General features: G+C 31.4%; 1 protein-coding gene across 1 annotated transcript in view; it reads right to left on the minus strand.

Moving 5' to 3' along the window:
- The window catches only part of LOC129235131 (rapamycin-insensitive companion of mTOR-like), an 81,352-nt gene that overhangs the window by 21,618 nt on the left and 35,775 nt on the right, over positions 1 to 23,959 (minus strand). The window contains exons 14-23 of the mRNA XM_054868820.1: positions 23,257 to 23,439; positions 21,313 to 21,372; positions 19,894 to 20,042; positions 18,999 to 19,125; positions 17,972 to 18,136; positions 14,270 to 14,425; positions 11,124 to 11,233; positions 8,781 to 8,961; positions 4,322 to 4,428; positions 468 to 1,463 (exon numbers count right to left, since the gene is read on the minus strand). Coding sequence (XP_054724795.1) covers positions 468 to 1,463; positions 4,322 to 4,428; positions 8,781 to 8,961; positions 11,124 to 11,233; positions 14,270 to 14,425; positions 17,972 to 18,136; positions 18,999 to 19,125; positions 19,894 to 20,042; positions 21,313 to 21,372; positions 23,257 to 23,439 — 2,234 coding nt within the window. The remainder of the gene's footprint in view (positions 1 to 467; positions 1,464 to 4,321; positions 4,429 to 8,780; positions 8,962 to 11,123; positions 11,234 to 14,269; positions 14,426 to 17,971; positions 18,137 to 18,998; positions 19,126 to 19,893; positions 20,043 to 21,312; positions 21,373 to 23,256; positions 23,440 to 23,959) is intronic.

A 23,959-nucleotide genomic window follows, 5' to 3' on the forward strand; every position in this document is an offset into this window, starting at 1 on the left:
GGCCTATTAATGAACTTTTAAACAGATCACGCTATGAGCAAAAATAATCCACCAAATATTTAAGCCAAGCCATTAAAATACAAAATAATTTTGACAAATTACAGAGTCGTTAATAGACATCCAAAATTCCATTAAAATGTATAATAAGCATGGCAGTGGCAAACATTATCTTTCTATTTTTACCAAGGTAGAAAGTAAACAAGTCTTCCCACCTGTAACAGAAATATACCAATTTTTTAAAATTAATAGAGCTGATGTTAAACTAAATACAGTAAAATCCCTCTAAAGCGGAGACTAACAGAACAAATTTTTTTGTCCGCAACAGAGAGGTGTCCGCAGGACAGGGGTTTAATAATGCTATTTGCATTGGAACTGGGGAATAAAAACGTGTCCGCTTTGAGGGGTGTCCGTTAGGAGGGGTTTTGCTGTATCTCATATATTAAAAAAATATATCATTTGAGCATTACACATTGAATGGTTTGGCAGCATCAGCATCCAAGCTCTGTGATTTAATGTGGCGTAACGATGAATCTACATTGCTTGATGATGACTCATGAAAACTTAATGAGTTCACACGACGCCTTTGAATATGCTTAAATGTAGCATATCCAAGAGCGTCTCTAGCGCTAGTAACCAACAAAGATGATGAATTATCAGGAGTTGTGGGACTCTGCAGGCGTGAGCTCTGTCCACATGAAAGTTGCTTCAACAGAGATGGTCGAGCATCACAGTCTGAGGATCTGCATGAGCTGTTGATAGAAGAGTTACTAGAAACGGGTCGTAAGGTGGTTGGTCGAGTCACGGAATGTGAAGCGGAATCACGTGATGTGCTGGGAACACTGATGGTATTTCGTCCACGATCATCACCCTCAGGGTTCCCTTCACCCACAAGAGATTGAAAGTTTGATAAATTGGTATCAACCTCAGAGGTGCTGATGCTTCTGCGTTTTCCACGCGGGTTGAAATTGCTAGGAGGTGAGAAGGATTCAGAGCTCAAGACATCCCAACTTGATGATTCTGCGATTTGGAAGAGTCCCCCATCATTTCTCTCAGGTTGGCAATCCGAGGAAGAGCGGGGGCGGGAATCATCAAACCCTGGCGAGAATTCACTGTTGTATCCGGATGGAAGTTCCGCAAAACTTTGGTTACGGTAGGGATTCTGCATGACTTCTAAGCAGGAGTTGCAAGAGCTCTGACTGCCACTCGGAGAAAAGTCACGCGGGGAGTTGCGAGCGGCGAACGACAAGCTGCTGGGAAAACCGTTGAAAAGCCAATCGCCACTCATGCTGCTGAAAGACCAGGTGTATTTTCTAGAAAACTGATTATTGTCAATCAAAAATTCTTCTCTAATCAGAGGCCATTTTTCTTCGTGATTTCTCTTAACTGCTTCCCATCCATATTCTTCCACAGCAGTAGCTCCTTCAGATGAAGAACACAACAAACCAAGAACAAAAAAACACGTTCTAAAATAAAAAACAAAGAAATAAATAATGCGAAATAAATACATAAATATTTTGAACATATTTTTAATATATACTTCAAGGCTACCTAAAATTATGTGAACAAGTTTTTCAGTCTCTTTGAAAAGTTAAATTATTAAATTTTACCGACTAAATATTAAAAGATAAATTCAAACAAAGTTAGAAATTTAGAAAAATAAATACTGGTAAAAGGGACCAGTAACTACAAAATTATTTTTGGTCACAAACTTAAGAAAAATAACAAAAATATATGAAACATATTTATTAAATAACATAAAACATAAACTGAATCAAAATTTTGTTTGTTGACATGTCTGAGTGATTGTACAATAGCAAGAAGCAACAAGGGCATATTTACATCAGTACTGGCCAGGAAATTGAGTTTATGAAATTGTATCTCTGTCGTTGCTTTGGGAGAAGGCAAATAGGGTGGCCAATACAATGTCTTGTAATACTGCAAAAAATTCTCAACATACTTTTCTGTACAAAGGAGAGTTAAACATCTTATATCTTTAAACGAGCAATTCTTGTGACTAAATATATATATATATATATATATATATATATATATATATATATATATATATATATATATAAACCTGTCTATGCTTACATTCTGGGGACCGAGAAAAAATATCGTTATAGACAGATTATCGTTGTAGATAGTTTGAATAAAAAAATTTCAAATTCAAAAACTATAGTTTTAGTCTTAGATAGAATTTAAAATGAAAGTTTTGCAAAGTAAAAGGTATAAAACTATGTATCAAAGATATTATGAACATCAGTTTATTATGTAAGAAATTAATAGATTTTTTTTTCTTTTTTACGAAAAAACGTGTTGATTACTTTTTTTAATGCTTTTTTATGCAAATAATGTCAAAAACAAATTTTGCTAAAAACATTCCAAATCACATACAATCTATCTTCTAAGAATAAAATAAATAATAAAATGATAATGATTCAACACTGAGGGAGATTTTTTTTCCTCTTTAGTAGGAAGCTCCCTTGTTCCTGGCGCCATTTCGAAAAGAAATAAACAGCTGTACATATTTCAATCCTTGCTTTTTTCCCCTTCCTATGATCCCTCAGCTACAAAATGGTAGACAAACATTAGAAATAATCCGTTCTTTTCTTATCTCATATTCCAGACATTATGGAGTCGTTTTTTGAGGCACAAGAAAAAAAATCAGGTTGTTCAAATGAGCTTACTAGAGAGAAAAAAATATCGTTGTAGACAGATTTTGTTAGAAAAAAATCATTGTTATACGCAGGTTATATATATATATATATATATATATATATATATATATATATATATATACACACACACACACACACACATATATATATATTTCTTATCTCAGAAACGGCTCTAACAATTTGGATGAAATTTTGGATTCAATTGTAGTTTTGCATTCTAAGTTCATCAGACAGATGATTTGCAACCATAACAATAAAAATTTGTCTCCTCTCGCTTTAAAATTTTAAATTTGCTTAGGGTTGCCAGGCTTGGCTGATATTGGCCACTTCGGCTAATTTCAATCACACTTGGCTAAAAACAAATTCAAAAGCACTGTATAAGTCAATGTAAGGTTTTTTCTTTTCTTTTTTTTTACTTATTTTCTTTTTTACATTTCAAATAGTTTTATATGTTTTTTTTTTTTAAATCACACATCTAAATTTTGTTTCAAAAAAACATATGTCTTGAGGCTGTTTATATTTTATTAAGAATGTTTATATTTTGTTCTTATAATTTGTGGGAGTGGTTTGTGTATCATCAGTTTTTATGAATAGCATGCTGTATGTAGCATTTTCTGGCATAAAGTGACCAACTACACTAAAAGTACTTATTCCAAATGAAAATCTTGATTGCTATAAAACCGTGAATCGCAACTTAGTATGGAAGGAAGTTTTGGGTTAAAAACCGATTTCACCATAGTCAAATTGGCTCCAAGTTCAAAATCTTTTAATTAATGACAGGAAAATTGTATAGTGGGAACAAAAAGGTAACAGATAATTTAAAGCAAAATGTTGACTTAATTGCAATCAGAATCTTCTTTGTTTGGTACTTTAGAGTTATAAGAAGGTTGCGGCGCATTTTCAATCCATTTTTTCATATTTATATTCGCCATGTTTGGTCTAAAAAAACTACTTTTTTGGCAATACCGTGCGTTATATATTTATATGCAACCAGCTCAGAGCTTCCCTAGGTATATGTCTGTGGGGAAGAGAAGGCCTATATTCAGTAGTAGGCTTTTTATAGCTGTAATGATTATAACGCTGATGAAGCGTTTACATGTATATTTCTTGTTTCTCGGAAGCATATCCTACGGCTGGCGAGAATCTTAATTTTTCGTTAACCTGAGGCTTTTCAAGTATATTTGAAAAAGTATCAAACTTTAGAAAAACATCAGTTGACAAAAAAAATTCTTTTAAAGCTGAGCGGGGCACGGTTGTCCAGGTACTTGTTAATAAAAATGCAAACTTTCTCGGGATAGTTTTTAAAAAAAATTTTTACGCTTAACATTTTTGAAAGGAAAATAAGAACAAAAATATGCTGTCCTGTGGATCACTAAAATTTAAAGTATACTGGTCCAATGGATGTTTTTATGGTCTGAGACCAGTCGATCACTTATTTTTGAGCCCTGAATGTAAATATAAAAAGAGAAATACTGTACTTTTTTCGGTTTTATATTTAAATTTATGTTAGTTAAAGCTAAGCTTTTTGAAATTGTACCATACATTAATTTAATCTGACATTATTAACTGACATATTTAAGCAAAATATGATATAGTTATGTAAAATAAGAAGCCATATTAAATGAAATGAAACAACATACCCTCTAACAGAAAGAACAGGAGCATTTGCTGCTAAATATATTATGTAATATAATGTGTTTTCTTTTAAAAGTGAAGACAATCCAATGTTATGAGAGCCCACATGACCCTGTATATTAAGAAAATAAGCATAATTAATATGTTATTTCTGCATGATTTAAAACTATAATTAAGAATATTATATTACCACATTTGTTTTTAAAAGTAAGCATTTAAAGTAAACAATTTGAAATTATAAATAAAAAGTTGAATTTAATACATTACTGATTTCTGTCATTAATACATTTACAGTTTCTAAAAAATACAAAAGGCAGCATATAAATAGACATTTTTTTTAATAATCAATTTACGTTTTTGCTAGAGTTTTTTCATTTAACAAATACATTTTATCAAATACATTATATTTATTGTAACTTAGACTGAACTTTAGTAGGCAAGTGCTTGAGGGGATTTTTTTTTCCCAAAGCATTTGTAACAGCATCCTAATCATCATCATAATTTGTTTTTAAAAGTAAGCATTTAAAGTAAACAATTTTAAATTACAAATAACCAGTTGAATTTAATACATTATTGATTTCTGTCATTAATACATTTACAGTTTCTAAAAAATACAAAAGGCAGCATATAAATAGACATTTCTTTTTTTATAATCAATTTACGTTTTTGCTATAGTTTTTTCATTTAACAAATACATTTTATCAAACACATTATATTTATTGTAACTTAGACTGAACTTTAGTAGGCAAGTGCTTGAGGGGATTTTTTTTCCTCCAAAGCATTTGTAACAGCATCCTAATCATCCATTCTATTGATGTAAAGCATCAAGAAGGTACAGTATAACTTGCTTGAAATAGAAACGAATAGATTTTTCTTTTTGCAATTTAAAAGTTTTTACATAAAAACCTATTTTTAGGCAAAAAGGGAAGAAAAAGGGTTTCCTACATTGAAAAGCGCTGACTCATAATACATACTTATTTGCAAATGGAAATGAGTGGTAGTAGGTGGAAAGAATATTTTTATGCGCCCCCCCCCCCCTTCTCATGCAATCTTAATAGCATAAGAATAAAAATAACACATTATTAAATTATTTTTGTTTGAATATACCATTTCTACAATATAAATTTCTTCTTGACGACAAATCTGAAATATTCTTGCATGTGCTTTTTATATTCATATCTTCTTTGTTGACGTTCTTAAAATATCTGAGTCATGATGACTCCTTCAAAATAATGACAATTTTGCACACCTAATACAACACTGCCACAAGTCAAAAATTGTTGACTTTGAGTTACATACATGTCATATATACATTAGGGTGGGCCGAAAAAACTTTTTTTGGAAATCTGTTTTTGGATAGTGCGGAAAAGTTGCTATATGGGCCTGTTATTACCCACTAAAAATTTCGCTAAATTTGTTTAATATTTAGCCGGCGCTATTTGACCTTGAAAAACTGAAAAAAAGGCCAAAAATGCACTTTTTTCGAAAAAAAAGTGGGGGGGGGGGGGGAGGCAAAAAAAAAAGTTGGAAGCTAGTTTCAGCAAACAGAAGTATCTGTCAGTGTATTAATTGAAATCCTCAAAGAGTTTTATACATTTCGTAGAATATTTAGCAACGCTCCTTTAAGACTAAAACATGGGGAAAATGAAAAAAAAAAAATAATAAAGTAGTTTTGAAATAAGTAAATACTGAAATGTTACGCAGTACGTTACTTAGAAAAAACAATGAAAATTCAATCAATTTTATGCGACATTTGTACGCCAATTTAAAAAAATGCACACACTCAAATAAAAAATAGTTACATAAGATGCTAATTTTTAAATCTTCGGTTCCAATTGTTTCTCCTGGAAAATAAACGGCACTCAACTGCTTCTATTACTCCTAAGATTATTTTATAACTATTTTACGAAAAGAGAAAAAAGATGCCAGAAAATTGAAACAAGTGTTGCTTTGGATGAGAAAGACATATCATTACCCAGCACAAGTGGATTTTAAATTGAATTATCCGCTTTGAAGAAAACGCAAGCGAACTGATGCGCCATCAACAACGACAAGTGAAATGATACTTTCTATGCCTCATACAGCTTTAGCAGCTCTAACTGGCACTTCAAATAGAGCAGTGGCTAAAAATGCTACAGCAGTTCTCGCTGATTTCTACTAGTTTCTCCTTAACAAAAAAAAAAGTATTTAGTCGATAAAAACAAAGTAAGGAGGGAAGTTGATAAAAAAAGGAGCGAGCTAAGAGAAAGGGATTTAAGAGCAGTTAAAGGGGCAGCTATAAAGAGTTTGTATTTTGACGGCCTCAAAGATGACACCCTTCAAAAGACATCTGGCCATCGAAAATTAGCATCTGAAGCACATGTAGCAATGATAGAAGAACCAGGTAGCAAGTATATCGGTCATTTATCACTAACAGTTGGTGAAAGTGCAAAAGAAATTTCGCAAGGTATAATAGGCTTTGCAAAAAAGTATAATATGAGCTTGCTTAACTATCGGTTATTATATGCGACGGAACAAATGTAAATACGGGATGGAAAGGTGGAGTAATTCGTTTACTTGAGACATATCTCAAAAGTCCTTTACATTGGAACATATGTCTGCTGCATACTAATGAGTTGCCACTGAGACATCTTATTACGGAATAGGACGGTTGCACAAAGGGGCCACATTCATATTCTGGAGCTATCGGACAACTTCTTAGAGATTGTAAAAAAAATTCGGTGGTCAAATTTGATAAAATTGACTGCAACTTCTGATTTTGGACATGGAAGATATAAAAAATTAAAGTACTGATCAACAATATTTGTATAGAATCTGTCTTGCAGTAAAAGATGGTAGTTGTCCTTCTAGAGTGGCTGACAGTAGCCCAGGCAAACTTAGTCATGCGCGATGGCTGACAACTGCAAACCTTTTGTTATGCTTGTATATAGGCACTCCAACTCCATCAGAAAATCTTACAATGCTTGTAAAGTATGTAATGTTAGTTTATGCTCCAACGTGGTTTGAAATAAAAATGAAACTGAACTGCCAGTATGGTGCCCAACATTTTTGGGAAATGATTTCTCTTGCAAGGCAATTTCCAGACAACGTTAAGGAGATAATTTTCAAAGTTCTCTCAAATAATGCATATTTTGCTCATCCTGAACAGCTACTGTTGACAATGTTGTTTGACTCAAGAAAATACATTCGGGAATATCTGTTAGGTGCATTCTGAACTCTGGAAATAAGAAGACGAAGAGCTCGGATGGTGTACGATTTTTTAAGCGTCCTAAACTCAATTTTGAAGCCGTTGATTTTGTTGATTTTGTTGATTGGGAAAACTGTGTTGTAACAGAACCACCTCTTACAATGCATCTAAAAGACCAACAATTGAAAGAAATGTGCAAAGAACAGCCTACAGAGTTCACTTTCTAGAAATTTCCCTGTCACACGCAAGCTGTGCAACGTTGTGTGAAACTAATAACCGAAGCTGCAATAAAAGTTCGTGGTGAAACTGCACGAGATGGATATATTCGTGCCAAACTTCAAGCTAGGAAAGAACTTCCATCATTTGATAACAAGGGACAATATTATTAAAAAAAATAATATTCATTATGCATGAGGTATTATTGAATCAAATTTAAAGATTTCTTTTTCAAAATTTTATTATCTCTATATGTAATTCTAGAAAATTTATGGTACTATTGTGTGAAAATAATTACTATGATTAATAGTGCTATTTAATTAATTAGTCTATGATTTAATTTTGAAAAATAATTTTCACATTGGTTTTTAATGAAATTCAATATTTTTTCATTTTTCTTCAATTTTTGATGTCGGAAGGGAGCGGTTAAATGCTCATTAAAATCAATGAAACATTTTATGGGCTCGAACTGGCTCATTATATAACATTTTCGGTGCATTCCAGCAAAATATTTGGAATTTAGTTTTTTTTTAAATTTCGACAAAAATTCATTTTTTTCTTTTTTTTCAATTTTTCAGTGTCAAATAGCGCCGGCTAGATATTTTTTAATAACCAAGAAATTTTTTGTGAGTGCTAACTAGCTCACTACGCAACTTTTGCGCGCTATCCAAAAATTGATTTCGAAAAAAAAAAAATTTTCGGCTTATTTCGGCCCACCCTAATATACATGTCTAGTGCATTTTTATTAGTTCTATTAAAATGCAAGACAACCACAAACAAAAAAGAATTTTTAACCTCGTTTTTGAGATGAGTCAGCCTGTTACTAAAAGAATTTAAGCTAAGGAGCATTACATTTAAATTGATTAATCTCAAAAAGCATTTTTTGCAAATATGGCAGCGTTGCACTAGCTGTGCGATTTGACATCTATTTTAATCTCGTTCCAGAGTCAGTTTTTTCTTATGTGTCAGTCTAAGAACCAAGTAACCAAAACTTTTGAAATTTAAGAGTGTGCAAAATAAGCAAAGAGAAATGAAAAAAATTAAAATACAAAACACCTTACCAGAGCCCATAAAGAAGCTTTTAATTTCAAAATAGACAAATCAGATGAGAAATCAGGATTCTGAACAGTCTGGTACAAGTTAGATAAAACATCTTGCTTTTCTAGTACTTCAAAACCCTCTGGATGCTGCACAAGTTCTCCATAAATGTGGGGTGGTAAATAAACATTTCTAACTGCGTGGCTGTAAATAAGAAATTTCAAAATGAAGTTTCATTCTTAATGCATATTAAATTTATATACATCCTAATATTATAAATGCAACTGAAACCAATAAAAAACTTGTAATTGACAATAGTTAATGGGTCTTTTATGAATATTTATTTCACCTTGAAACATGATTGAGTAACACTGGTGTGGCAAGGTAAAGCGTAGTATCTGCAGAAAAAGGTTATTGTGGCCTGATCGGTAAGGTAGCGGACTAAGTGAATGCAGGGTCCCGGGTCCGATCCTAGCCGGTGGAAGATCCACCCTCTTCGTTAATGGTGACTGGGGGATGTTAAATATGTTTGTGTTCACAAAGTCCTCCAAGTGACACGATACCTTTGGGGGTGCTGGACCCGAGATTGCTCGGCTTCTGGTCTGGATCAGAAAATCAGAGCTGTCTTCAGGGTCCCATCCAACTGCTTAAACCACAAAGTAGGTATAGGGGACCCTGGAGTGTGAAGTATCAGCAGAAATGTGTTTCTGAGATGTTGGAAAGGGACTCGCTTTGGATTCCATATTAATGATAGGGAAACGTTTTGATTTGAAGTTTTTTTCGCGCTTTAGTTTCAGCAGAAACCAAATAAGCAAGCTTGTGTAATAAAGCTAAAGTAAAACAGATGACAAAAATGCAAAATATTCAAAAATGAAATATTTGAAAACTCTGCCCTTTACCTTTCAACCGCAGGTTAAGTGCATCATTGAAAGAAATTTCAACGCAAGTGTCATGTAATAAGCATGCTATGGGTTATTTCAATTGAAAATTCTAAAATGGCACTTTACTATAAAACCTTGTATACTTTGTATAAAAATAAAGTTTGTGTTGCTCTTCCCATCAAGTTATCTCTTGCGTGCAAATAAACACTAGGTGCCACTTGACAAGTCGGGGAATGTGGGGCAAAGTGAAATAGTTTAGATAACTTCATTTTTTTGAACTAAACAAGTTGGAATTTTTTTTCTGAAAATTACGGTACACAAAAGAAAGAACAATATATTTCATAAAAAATGTATTGAAACCTTAATTTTTTATTTTTGGCAGTAAATTTGTACCTCCGAAAAAAGGTGGAAAATTTTCACTTCTTTTTTTCATAGGGCAAAGTGAAAAATAAAATATTATTTGAAGAAATAGTTTTTTTTTCTTCCATTATTAGATATTTTTGATCAAATAAATGCGTGAATAAAAGAAAAAATGAATAAATGAAACAATAAAAAATATAATAAGTTAATAAATGAGGGGAAAAAAACAGTTAACAAAAGTGTGAATGAAAAAGAAAATAGGTAAAATGAATGAAAAAAAAGGGGGAACCATAGAATGAAGGAATGAATGAATGAAATAAATAATAAATGAATACTTAAGAGTAATTTGATAAAAGATTGAATAAGTAAATGAAATGACCTATTTCACTTTGCCTCGCAAGCACTTGGCATACTGTAAAAGCATTTAAAATACAAATAAGCTTAATATTAAAAAATAAATAAATGCAGTGTTGAATATTAGTAGGTCTCAATTAATATTTAAAATGTTAATAAAAAGAACTTTAAGATAAATAAATACCTTTGTGCTGAACAGTAAAGTAAGACAAACAACGTTAGAAAAAGCACAAATTTGCCAATTACAGTAGACACGTTTTTCGGCGTTACAGGGAACGCCTTTTTCAATGCAAAAAATAATGAGCCCTTGGATGAAAAGACATCCGACAAAAGTTGTTTGTCTTACTTTAAAAAGAACTTTGTTGTTTAATAACAAAAATAACTTTCGACTTACAACAAAATATTACAACATGAGTATCAATTTTTGAAAAATGCTTGCATTATCATATTCTTTGATTTTCAGAGGAAATTTTTATTCCTGACAAAAATAGACTACATGTGTTACTTCATAGTAAAAATATTACTAGTTATGTGGTGCTCAGAGCAAATGTTTTACCATTCCACTTTGCCCCATATTCCCCTACTCGTGACACAAACCTCACATTATCCTTTCATAGCTTTCTAGAAAAGAAGCTGGAAGTTTTGCAACCGCATGAAAGATTTTGATTTTCAGATTTCAAACAAATCAATTTTCTTTAGTTATTGAAGATAACAACCTTTGAATTTTTCTTGCTGTAAAATATGCTAAAAATATTTCACAAAATTATGTACCAAATGTCAGAACTTCGTCTTCCATACGTTCCACTCTCACTTCTTCTGTGATGAGTAAACGCCTCATTCAATAAATCTTCAACAACTTTTACGTATTTTAAATTATATACCTGCAAATAATTTTTTAATAACTATCATAATATCAAACACTAAAATATTTTTTCAAAAATACGTGTTTTAAACATTTATAATGTATAGAATGCAGCAGTCAATAAATCCATCAATCAATACCATTCAAACCAATCACTAGATTCATTCACTAAAACTCACAAGAGTAAAGTATATGAAGATGGAAGAGTACTTTTTTTTTGCAATCTTCAAATGACCTTCATTCCTTTGTATGCATTTGTTTGTACTTTGCTAACACCCCCACTCATTATTCTTTGCACAATTTCATAATATTATGACATTTCTTTTTGAATTTAGTATTTCATCAACAAAAACATATATTCACATAAAAACATGTATACATGTAAAAATGCCAGAGCTGTGAAAATTTTACTTCTTTAGTACTGGAGAAAAAATTATGTTATCCAGTGGGCAAACCAGGAGTTACAAAATTGAAATCTAAAAATAAAAATAAATAAAAAATCCACCGACTTCCTTAGCAAGTTTAGGAATGCTATTTTCCAAGTTATGTTTTTACAAAATAGTAAATTATTTACAACCTCTACAAGTCCTGCAGTTACTTGTAGGCAACACTAAGAAAAAAAATGCTGCAAAGGTTAATTAATGGGCCAATGCTGCACAATATTAATTAGTTTTCCTGTTAGTACATGAAAGCACTGGAAAAAAAAGTAATTCATTTATAAATTTTTATTCATAGCTTGTTTGGAGTCAAATAAAAATAGTGTTTTCTAGAAGTAAAAAAAGAAAGGAAAATTGCATACACATCAGGAAATGTTCCTATTTTAATTATATTTATAGGCAAAAATATTAAACATTCTGATGAATTCTTTTAACTTTTTTTCAGAGATTATTAATTTTGCACTCAAATCTTCCTTCTCCTGATTTTGAACTATTATTTTAGGGCTGCTATTCCAAGAGACAAAATTCTCAAAAAAAAAAAAAAAAATTCAACGTTTCTGTAATTTTCTATGTGTTTCAATCTGATTAATACAAATAATTTTAAAATTAATCTTTCTAAGTTGGTATTTGGTCTATGCGTAGTGTATCTAATTTGGATTAGAGCTTCACAAAGCTTAATTTAAATTGCTATAAAATGAACTTTTGTGCATTTTCTTTCAACCAGGATTCGCCAAACTGGGTTCATTCAAAAACCCGACTATCTTCGCTAAGAGGATTTTTTTCAAAATTTACTGCACATTGAAAATATTTAATTCAAAAAAATAAATAAATATAATAAGTATAATATTTGTCATTACCATCACCTTAAACATCCATCTTCCTTTTTGGACAATCGAGCTCTTTTATGTGGGCATTTATTAAAGCTATTTGTGGGTAAAGTTGGAATAAAATGGAAGATTTATTTTATTTTATTATTGTTATAAGCACTAAACAACAAAATTTTATATGGATTTCATTACTAATTAAAAAAAGGAAATACTTGGGAAAACAAAACAGAAAATAATTATTTCAAACAATTCCAAAGTGTTTTTTTTTTCCATGCATTGTAGTGAAAAATATCCTTTGGCAAACTATCATTGGAAGCTCTTTTTTAATTGCAGCTTAATGCAAGCTGCCAACTAAAAAAATAAATATATAAATTAAATAAAATAATAATAATAATACAATAGTTAGATGAAAGTAGGCAAAAATAACCAACTTTTGAGATAACTGCATGATTTCTTAAATTGCAACCATACTTGAATATTTTTTACATATGACTTGAAAAATATTATTTTATTACTGTTCCAATTCTATTCACTAGTTCTTGAGCCAATAAATTAAAAAAAATTTCATATTGTACATGTCTATTATTTATGCAACTCCCTTCTTAAAATTTAGTTAAAAATTCAGAGAATAACATTGGAAAAAACAAATTACAAAAAACATAGTACATGATGTATTTTATGATTACAAGGAAAACTTTTTTCAAAGTGTTAGTCACACAACTGGCTTCTGAACAGAGGTAAATGTTTACTCCTTACACTGCAACATTTAGAAGAAAGAACTTTTTACAGTATTTAATGTAAATATTCAATTGTTTCTAAATTTAGAGCTGATGACTTTTTTTTCCACAACAATTTCGACATTTTGTTTTCATTATATTTCAGTATAAAATAGATGCGCTACTTGAAAGTTTAGTGTAGCTCTGTGAAATGTTTATAATACTTGTAGGGAAAATTAAATGTTTACAGATATCCCTGGCCATATTTCCTCAAACTAGGTCAGGAAAGCAGTACTAAGTTATATTGTGAGAAACATAAAAAAATATTTTTTTACTAAAAATAAATGTACGAATATTATGAGGCTGAAATATAAAAATAAACAATAGAGTTGAAAAAGTATTAAATTTGCCAAAAAAAAAAAAAAAAGGAATTTGTTCCTTTCCAACATTTTGTTTATTATTTTATTAAAAAATGTTAAACTGTTATCAATTACGATATGTCCCCGAGTTAACGATAGTCACGGGATTGAAAAAAGTTTTCCTTAAATCAATGATATCGGAAAATTGAGGAAAATATACATTTGATGCAGTTAAATCTGGACCAGTGTAATGTTTCATTAAATTGAAGAAATTGTTAAATCGGGTATCATTGAATTAAAAGTACACTGTATTTAGTAGTACTACTTTAAGTTTCCTAAATTTTAACTATCACAGTTTCTATGGTGAAAAGTTTGCAGAGAAAAAATTTTATACTGTTAACCTATGCTTACAGAAGCTACAGTGAAATTGTGACAACAAAAATTTATATGGTAAAAGCCCAAATCCTTTTAAAATCAAGTAGCTAAGATTTTGTAGAATCAAATTACCTTTTATATTTTACCTTGCATGTTTTACATAATAATACATTTTTTCCTGCGATTGATGCAGAGAAACCCCGCAAGGATTGGAGCATGCCATGTGGAAGTGTCGTTAAATTTTAAAGTCATTATATTTAAAGTTGAATTAAAATATGCTTAAAATTTATACTGGAAATGAAGCAAAACTAACATAAACACTATTTCAAATAAGAAAATACCTGAGCCCAACGTTCCAGTTCATTTTGAAGAAAATTCGATTCCTGTAAAAACTTGAACCCTGTTGGAATAGATAAAAACCTTATCAACAACAGCAAGCCTTTATCTCCCATATGTAGCAGAGAAGGTCGTAAAGATATAAGGGCTTCTAAGTTTTCCTAAATTAGAAATGGAGCAAAATTTTAAAATTAAAATTGGGGGGAAAAGTTATAAATCAACAGCTGCATTATGTCATTCATTTTATGCAAAATTTAATGCAACAAAATTATTGTAAAATAAATTGAAATCTACAAATCTATAACAATACCATTAAAGAAAATTTTAAACTAAAGTACCAAATGCTTCAAAAAATAATGAAAAACTCAAATTCCAAAACAGTTCACCTTAAACTACATTGTAAGTTTAAACTAACTGTACGTACGGAATCACCAATTTAATTGTGTAAACAAATATGCATGAGTTAAACCAACTAAGAGAGTTTTTAGCTTCACAATGTCACCTTTATCTTACTCTGGGGAACTAATAACTTTCAATTATCACATCTATAGTACACATAACTCTAGTTGAATTTGACCAATTAATCTTAATTAATAGAGAACTTAAATGAAGGTGAATTGTAGAGTATTTAAAATTATTTCAATTTCATACACTGATTTGAAAGTGTATATGACTTACATTAATTTTAGTCACTTTCCTACTGAGTAAACATTTTAATATCAAAAGTTATATTTGAACTAATACATCAATATATAATCACTCACTTAATGATTCTTTTGAAATAGCAAAAAGCATTAATCTACATAGCTTGAAGTACAACTTTTCAATAAAATACTGAGACACTTAATAAAGCATTAAACCAAATTCTTATTACTTAAATACGCAAAGAAAGGGAAATTCAGTGGAAGCTGCGCATCATGTATCGAAATTTTTGGATTGTTTGAATAAAATAATGAAGCACTGTTACAAATATCTTAACACACCAGATGACATAAGCGCCAGCAATAGTAGAAATTTCAAAAATTTCTAATTGGTGATAATCAAGCATGGTGAAAGTGCAGTAGTTCTTAAGTGCTCAGTAGCATTCAGGAGAAAGCATTATTCAAGTGTATAAAATAATGAAGCACTGTTACAAATATCTTAACACACCAGATGACATAAGAGCCAGCAATAGTAGAAATTTCAAAAATTTCTAATTGGTGATAATCAAGCATGGTGAAAGTGCAGTAGTTCTTAAGTGCTCAGTAGCATTCAGGAGAAAGCATTATTCAAAGTGAAGATTGAGCAGAACAAAATACCTGCACAGAACGTTTTGACTTTGCCCCCCACTCAAGCAAGAGGGGGAGAGCAAGGGCCATAGGAATGTTCCCATAAAGTTTGGGTTCATTTCAAAATAAGTTGATTCTTTAAAAATTTTAAGCTTACAGTACATGGACGAAGTGGGTCTCCACTGATTGTCCTGGGTAAAGCATATTGCCAACAATATTTTCTCTTTTTTTTTCTTTTTTTTTATTCAGTCACAATTATAATCATCTTAACGCAATTATTTAGTAACAAATTTTTCAAAGGATCACATCAACTGTCCATGCTGCTACAACAATAGCTTTCATTTCCTTGTTTATTAACTCTATTTAATATGACACTAAAATATAAGTAGAAGTAAATCAGCATTCTGATTTAAAAAAAAATTGAAAATGAAGTAAAAGAAAAAAAAAGAAAAATTAATATGAATTTTGACATCTTGAATTCAAATTATGTTTTTCGCAATCACAAGTGTGTGTATGTAGGCTTGTGTGTTTGTGTGGGGGGTATGTGTGTTTGTGTGCAGGGGGTATGTGTATGTGTGTGTAGGCATGTGTGTTTGTGTCTGTGTGCTGGCATAAGTGTGTGGGTAGTTGTGTGTATGAATGTGTGTGGGGAAGGGGGTATGTGTATGTGTGTATAGGCATATGTGTTTGTGTCTGTGTGCAGGCGTGAATGTGTGGGTATGCCTGTGTGTATGTGTCTGTATGTATGCGTGTATAGGTGTATGTGTGTATGTGTGCGTGTGTAGTTGGGTATGTATGCGCGTGTGTAGGACATGGATGCAACCTGGAGACAGCTTTCGCTAGAGGAGCAGCATCGTGAGGAGCCGGTTGACGGTGATGGTGGGAAAATACAGTGATCTCTCGCTTATACGCGACCTATGTTATACGCGTTTTTCACTTATGCGTGTTTTTCTCACGGGCCTGGCCAGCGATATAGGAAAACAATGTTAACTCTTGTTCATTTTGTTGGCCTAGCGCCCCTTATATAATAATTAACAAGTCTTAATTAATTCATCTCTCCACTTATCTCACCATAATATCAGTCACTTGCCTAATCATTGAGAAATTTTCAACGATGTTTTTCTTTCTTCTAATGCGGACGCCTGAAGACGTATCTCGCACGTGCAGTCGCCGATCTATGACGTCACAACCTTTACGTAATCGGCGATGCATCGTAACAGATCGGCACGTGCCCGATGCTCATTGGCCAGGTGCTATGCTGGCGTGTATCAGAAGGTGATTTGGCGTCCGCATGCAAATGAGTTCACTTAGGATAAAAGGAAATGTTTCGAGTAGAAAATAGACTTCTTCGGTGCTTTCTCTCTGGCTAGTTGACTCGAGCGCCCGTTTGCTTTTAAGCAACGATGCGGGGTTATTTCTTTAATAGATAGATAATAGATTGATATAGCTCAGCTCTAGTTCGCGTTGTTTCAAATGTTTTTAATTTTATTTAACTAACTTTACTAAATTTACCAAATAAATTTGGTTTTTATTTTTAAGTTGTCTTCAACTATTTTTTAATCATGCATTTCTAGTCATACATTTAATTAGGTTATTGCATTTGGAGGTTATTAGTCTTGAGCATTCTCTTGCTCATTACATTTATACGCGAAACCTAAAATGCACCTTTCACTTATGCGAGATTTAAATTTTTCAAGTTTTAGTTAAATCGCCTATTCACGCTTTGCTTATGGGAAGATTTGTACCCTTCTTGATGTCTCTTGGAATGCTTTCACACACCTTTATTCCAATGTTCAAAATGTTTCCAAGAACGCGTTTTTTTTGCGCAAGTGTGCGATTGGGGGTGCAGTTAGTCTTGTGATTGATATCGAGAGGGGAGAATGGGTTACATGCGAAAATGTTGACCTTCCTAAAAGTCGTGGTGAAGCGGAAAGCATTGACATAGCCTATCGAGGATCTTTTGTATCCTCACAGACTATGACACTGATCACGCAACAGTTTTTAGGTTTTGTGGAATTCGCTTACATACTGTACAGTGTATAAAAAATGACAAAACGGGCAACTTCAAATTTTACATTTTTATTAAATTACAATGCATAAATGGAAACTATGTGCGTATTTATTCATTAGTATCAGTAGTGCATTATTAGTATTACTATAACTGTTGATAACTTACTGTATTTAAGCTTATTTTTGGGGTTTTTCACTTATGCGCGAATCTCACTTGTGCGCGAAAATTTCGTTGTCCCTTTTGGTCGCGTACAAGTGAAAAGTCACTGTAAAATGATAGGACGCCAAAAACAGTCAAATGAAAGCAATAAGCAATCGTGATTGCTCAAAAATCTGAGGGAAAATAAGGGAGTACAACATACAATAACCAAAGAGAAATAAACAAATAAAAGCATTTTTAATGACTGTTGAGTAAATCAAAACTCCTACCTTAATTTGGCATGCTTCATCTAGAATATCTATTGCAGCAGATGAGACAATTTTGCTGACATCGTACAACTGGGTCACTAATACTTCGATGGCCCACTTACGGTAATCAGCTAACTTGGCTCGGAGAAGGATGAGAAGGAAGTTTGTAGCGTATAAACGAGTAGCCTAAAAAATAAAATTCAAGCTGTAATGCCATAATGCATTGACACTTATTATTTAGCATCAAAAATGCATAGGAACTCATCTCCTTCCCTACAGGGAGCAGTGCCAAAAGCTATGGAGCTCCACCCCATGAACAATACACAACACACCCAAAAATACTCTCAAAAAATTTAAATGGTTCAGTCTGCATCGTAACCAACCTCTCTTACCTTGTGGGTACCCTGTCAAATGGTACGCATACATGTGAAAAGCTAGAAAAGAAAAGTGATTTCTCTCCCAATGATAGAAAAACAATCAAGAGGCGCATGTGAGGCAAAGAGATGTAAGTGCCAAAATTAGAAATTTCAAGATAACCTGTACAAATGGTAGGAGAACCTCTCCTCTGTTTGGGGGGCAAAGAACTAGGAGATAGAACTAGTATCCATAATGAGTGCTGCTGTGTAGCAGGATGTAGAAAAATTTTTTTAATTAAAACCTACCAAGGATTTGAACACCATATGCATTTTTCTCAAAACTTTAAAAAGTCCACTTACATCCCTTTGCTTCTCACTGCTACATATATGGAAATTAACTAAACTTACTTTTTTAGATATTAAGTTTTCAATATGCCACTATAAAGTTCAGTAATCAACAAAAATAGCTTAAAGAAGAATTATGATGAAATTAAAATCATACAACTTAAGTTTTTTAGCTGTCTTATTATAGCAAAATGATTTATACTTAGGATGACACTACATTCTTTCAAGGAACAACTATCTCAGTTGTTTCTAGACAATAGGATGCTCTCAGGTTGAATTTATGAAATTAAATAAAAGATTGCCCAAACTCACGCAATTCAAATGTAAATTGAGTGAAACTAACATACTTCTTCTGTCTTTGCTAATACTTGAGTAAGAATGGCCCTGGAGAAACCTTCCTTTGTGTAATCAAGAGCTGACACAGTTAATTTTATGTAGATGTCTTGCGTAGTTTTACTCACAAGATGAAAGAGGCTGTGGCAAAAAAAAAAAAGAACATTCAAGTAAATAAATGATGAGCAATATTTAAATTTACACAACTATTGGGTTGGAGGGAAAGTTCTGTCGTATTTTAAAGAAAGGAAAGTTCTATCGTATTTTAAAGAAAATATTTGAATTAATTTATAAAATATGTGTTTAATATTAATTATATATGCTTGGTTGGTTGTTACAACTCGTTGCCATCTTTCAGGTAACCTGTGAATTCCCATTTTGTAAAAGTTCTCATCCTTGGAGTAAAATAGTCAACAACTGCCTTAGAAACACTTTCAAAAGACTCAATTTTTTTTCCCCATTAGATAATTTTGCAGAGATCTGAACAGGTAATAATCAGATGGTGCAATGTCAAGTAATGGGCGACTAAGGACTTCCCATCTTAACGCATTGAGTTTTTGTTGTGTCAACATTGTAGTATGTGGTCGAGCATTATCGTGGTGGAACACTATTCCTTTTCTGGACACCAATGCTAGCCTTTTTTCTTTGATAGCTGCATTCATTTTATTCAGCAGATTGCAGTACAGATCCGAGTTGATGGTTTTTCCCTGTTTCAGCAATTGGTAGTGCCACCTCAAATATTTTCTTTAAAATACGACAGAATTTTCCTTTCTTTAAAATACGACAGAACTTTTCTTCCAACCTAATCAATGCAATGTCATTTGAGCTAGATGAAATATGCTTTAAAACTACAATAATAAAGTATAAATAGCTTTAAAAATTTTCAAAAATTAATATTCAAGAACTCACTTTTGAAAAGTGTTGCACCTGTTCAAAAATTTACAGCCTTTATGAGTACTAGACAGCTTTCCAATAAATAGGAAATACATTTGGCTATAAGTATTCAGAACTTTAATAGGACTTAAAATAGAATTTGATCTATCATTGTCTTTGGTTAACTGTAAATTAAAATAAGATGGATTAGAAAAGAATAAAACATAAAATAATAAAGATTAATACTAATAGCAGCAAAAATATAATTGAAATATATACAACATAAATAAAATATGCATTGTCAATATATACACTACATTTATTTTTGCTTTCCTTTCTTTTGCTTTTTATTGTAATTCATTACTTGATTTCATTCATGTAAGAAACTCAATCACTTTTATCGCTGTTTTAGAAAACAACCAAAAATGTTAGTTTCCATGCTGCAGTCTTTAATTTGATACATGATATACTATGAGCAGCCAAAAAATTTAAAAAGAACATCATACAATAAAACCAAATTCTTAATGTATTTAATGACTAAAAAAGCTCTACATTTATAGCTTAAATGCACAAGGCTCGGACAAACTTTAATAAATAAACAAATAAATTAAAAGTATCAGAACCTGTTTTTTGCAAAATAAATATAACTTCCGGAAAAATTGAAACGGTAAATTAAACACACAAGGAACCATTTCACTCTTAATATACATGATTTATAATATCCCTATAAGCAATCACTTCAGTTTCATAAATTCAAAAGAATCAGAAAAATAAGTAATATATAACTTTAAAAAAAAAATGAATAATTACTTTTTAAAAACTCCCACAATGGGAATGATTGAACATTTGCATTCACAGATCTAGCTAATATTCTGGGCTTGCTATAAAATTGCTACTATTCAATTTTTTGTGACCTGCCTGACTGGAATATAAATCTCTCACAACAGCTAAGTTAATTTTGGATAAAACAAAAGCAAGGACATTTATTTAAATTTATAGCTTTACATGGAAAAAATTTGTCCCACTCCTTATATTGCATATTTTTGTTTCTTTCAATTATTAATCTTAATTTTATATTAATTATTAGTCATCAGGATTTATTATTTAACAAATAAAACATTAGCCACAATGGTGAGCCATATTTGACTCCCACCAATAACTGTTTTAAAAAAATTTCAACTGAAAGTTTTGCAATAAAAAATATGTGAGGAGGAGGGAGGAGTTCTGGAAATTGGGAATAGTTTATGATATAGAGAAGGAAGAGAGTAAGAAGTGAGACATGGCACATTTTTTATAACAATATGCGCAATAAATATGTTACATGTGACAAGATGGGGGTGGGGTAAGGTGAACTGTGATACTTTATGATAAATGGGAAGAGGAGGGTCAAATTTGGACAGCGCCTTACACAAAAATATTTTGATGCTTATTTTAGTAAATAAAAATGGTTTTTACCTGAACAAAGCATGTGTTGAGATCGTTCAAAAAATCATCCAGGTATTCTTGTGTCTTTGTCTAGAAATAAATAAATGATCAGAAATACTCCATGTTTTGTTATTAACAAAGAATTCTTTCAGAGGTTCACACCCACTCCAACCCCTCATTAATCAAACGTAGCAAGTCTTTTCAATATATTGTCATTTCTTCACTTCATCACTATACTATGCAAACACACAATAACAATTTCAAAATCTGTTTGTATGACAACAATGATTTTCGTTTAGTTTCTGAATGAAGGTATCAGTAAAGTTCCTTCTACATTAGAGCTTTTACCTTTCTAGTTTATAATTCAATTTTTTGCAACTACGATAAAATGAGAGGAGTAGAAATTAATGACAAGGGCACCCATTGCTCTGCATAAAGCACAATAAGACAAATTGCTCTGTCAATGGGTCAAACTGCACTAACAGTGGAAAGCAGTTTCAACAGTGGAAAAAATACCTATCATTCACAATGAAAGTTTGATTTGTTGACCATTGATCAAATTGAATCAATAGCACTGAATAATGATGAATCATGTCACGTATTTCCAGAACTGAAAGTTCTAAAGATGAGAATTTCACATTGAAGCAGCACTTCGTTTTTTATTTTATACACCAAGGCGTTAAGTGTATAGAAAAGAAATCTATACAGAACTATTTGTGTTTTGATATTGAAAGAAATAAATAAATATATTAATTTCCTGTGGTATTTTAAGCAGAAATTAACTAGCTAAATGCTTACCTTTTGTCCTTTTTTTATCAATACAGTAGAAGACCGTTATAACGCACACCTTGGGACCAGAGCTTTTGTGTTATATAGGTTTTGGCGTTATATAGGTCATTTCACAAATTTTGAAACTAATATTCAGAAAATATATATATATATATATATATATATATATATATATATATATATATATATATATTGGCACTTCAGAATTAGTTCTATCTGCAATGAGTATTAAAACACTAATTATACAATTAATCATTCACAAATAAATATGCTTTACAATTAAAAGAAAGTGAATTATCCTGCACTTCTGCCAGCTTCATAGTTTGCATAACAGCTGCATTTTAAAGAGCTATCTGATATTTTCTCTTTACTTGAATATTGATTTTCATTTAAAAGCTTTTAATTAAGCTGGAAAGATGAAAAACTGTTTCAAAATTTAATTTTCCTAACAATTTTTACGTTAGCAAGGCGACACAAACAATTGGTTTTTAAACTTAAAAACCAACTGTTTACTTCTGAAAAGTTGTGCGGTTTATAGAGAATTGCATTATATAGGTCGGCGTTATAAAGGTATTCTACTCTATCATATAAGTGATGGTTTACTTGGGATTTCTGTTACGTGAAACTCCTCATCTGTTCTGGAGGATTGAGAATCTACTCTGTATATACAGTGAAGCATCGTTTCGTTTCTTTTTTAAACGTTTTTATCAATTATACATTTTTTAAATTGGTCCCTGCAGAGTCCAATACGTATTAATGTATAACTATAATACATTTTTGCCTTTATATGCTTTTTCATACAGTCCCTTCAAAAACGTGTAAACAGTGCTTCACTGTATATAGTTATGCAAATTTTCTTGAAGCTACTGTACATTCAAGCTCGAAATCATTTAAAATAAGCTATGTAAAAGGGAAATAAAAAAGTTACAAATCAAAAATGAATTTTTTATTCGAAGTATGTACTAAGTTGTGTTTGAGTAGAGTTACTGTGTGACCGGTTAATTAGGATGGTTGATCTCATGACCTCTGATGGCATCAAAGGTTAGTGTCCTTAGAGTGCTTTCATATAAGATCGCCTTGTGAGCTGGAGTTAACCAAACGCCCTATTTGAACAAGACCAAAATATATCATATTTAGAATAAGGTTTTTTTTAAAGTCATATATACAGAGAAAAAAAAAACATACCTCATCAAGATCTAAAAGTAATTCTAAGAAATGACACCCAGTTATACAGATTTGACGACCATTTTCTTTATCCAATTCCATTTCTGAAAATTCTTTACTACTGGGTTTAAAGAAATGCAACAACTTTTTCAGAAAAATCCGATATATAGTGTCATCTAATTTCTTCAAAGAATCATTAGGGTTCTGAAAAAAGAAAGAGGAGGGGTTTACAAATTAAGAAAATGATATTATGTAGAAGTATAACATGCCTTTGCGGGATTTTCTTTCCCAAAGAAATTATCAACTTCTCTATATAAATTTTGAAACAATGCGTGTGCGAGCCAGTGTCTAAGAAACATCATAGAACTTACAGCCTTGAAATTTAGAACAAAAGTTTTTTAACCTTGGAGCATTTTTTTTTCAAATTTTAAATTAGTTTTTTTTTAAATTCATTTTTTTTAAAGCTACACTTTCACATGATATGCTATTAAGGGCATGAAAGGTTTTGCACACCCCTTAACATTTTATGTTGCTCAAAAGAGCTTTTTCAGCAGAATATGGAATTTGTTCTAATTTTCTTTAATATTTAGAACAGGTTTTATAAGTGGTTCTAATTTAGTTAAAACCCTAAGCTTAAATCCACATAAGCAAGGAGTTAAATAACAAAATATTACTGGAGACTACAGATTTGAAAATGCCTTATCAAATGGACAAAAAGGCCTCT

This window comes from Uloborus diversus, chromosome 2 (assembly GCF_026930045.1).
Source record: "Uloborus diversus isolate 005 chromosome 2, Udiv.v.3.1, whole genome shotgun sequence".
Taxonomy (NCBI): domain Eukaryota; kingdom Metazoa; phylum Arthropoda; class Arachnida; order Araneae; family Uloboridae; genus Uloborus; species Uloborus diversus.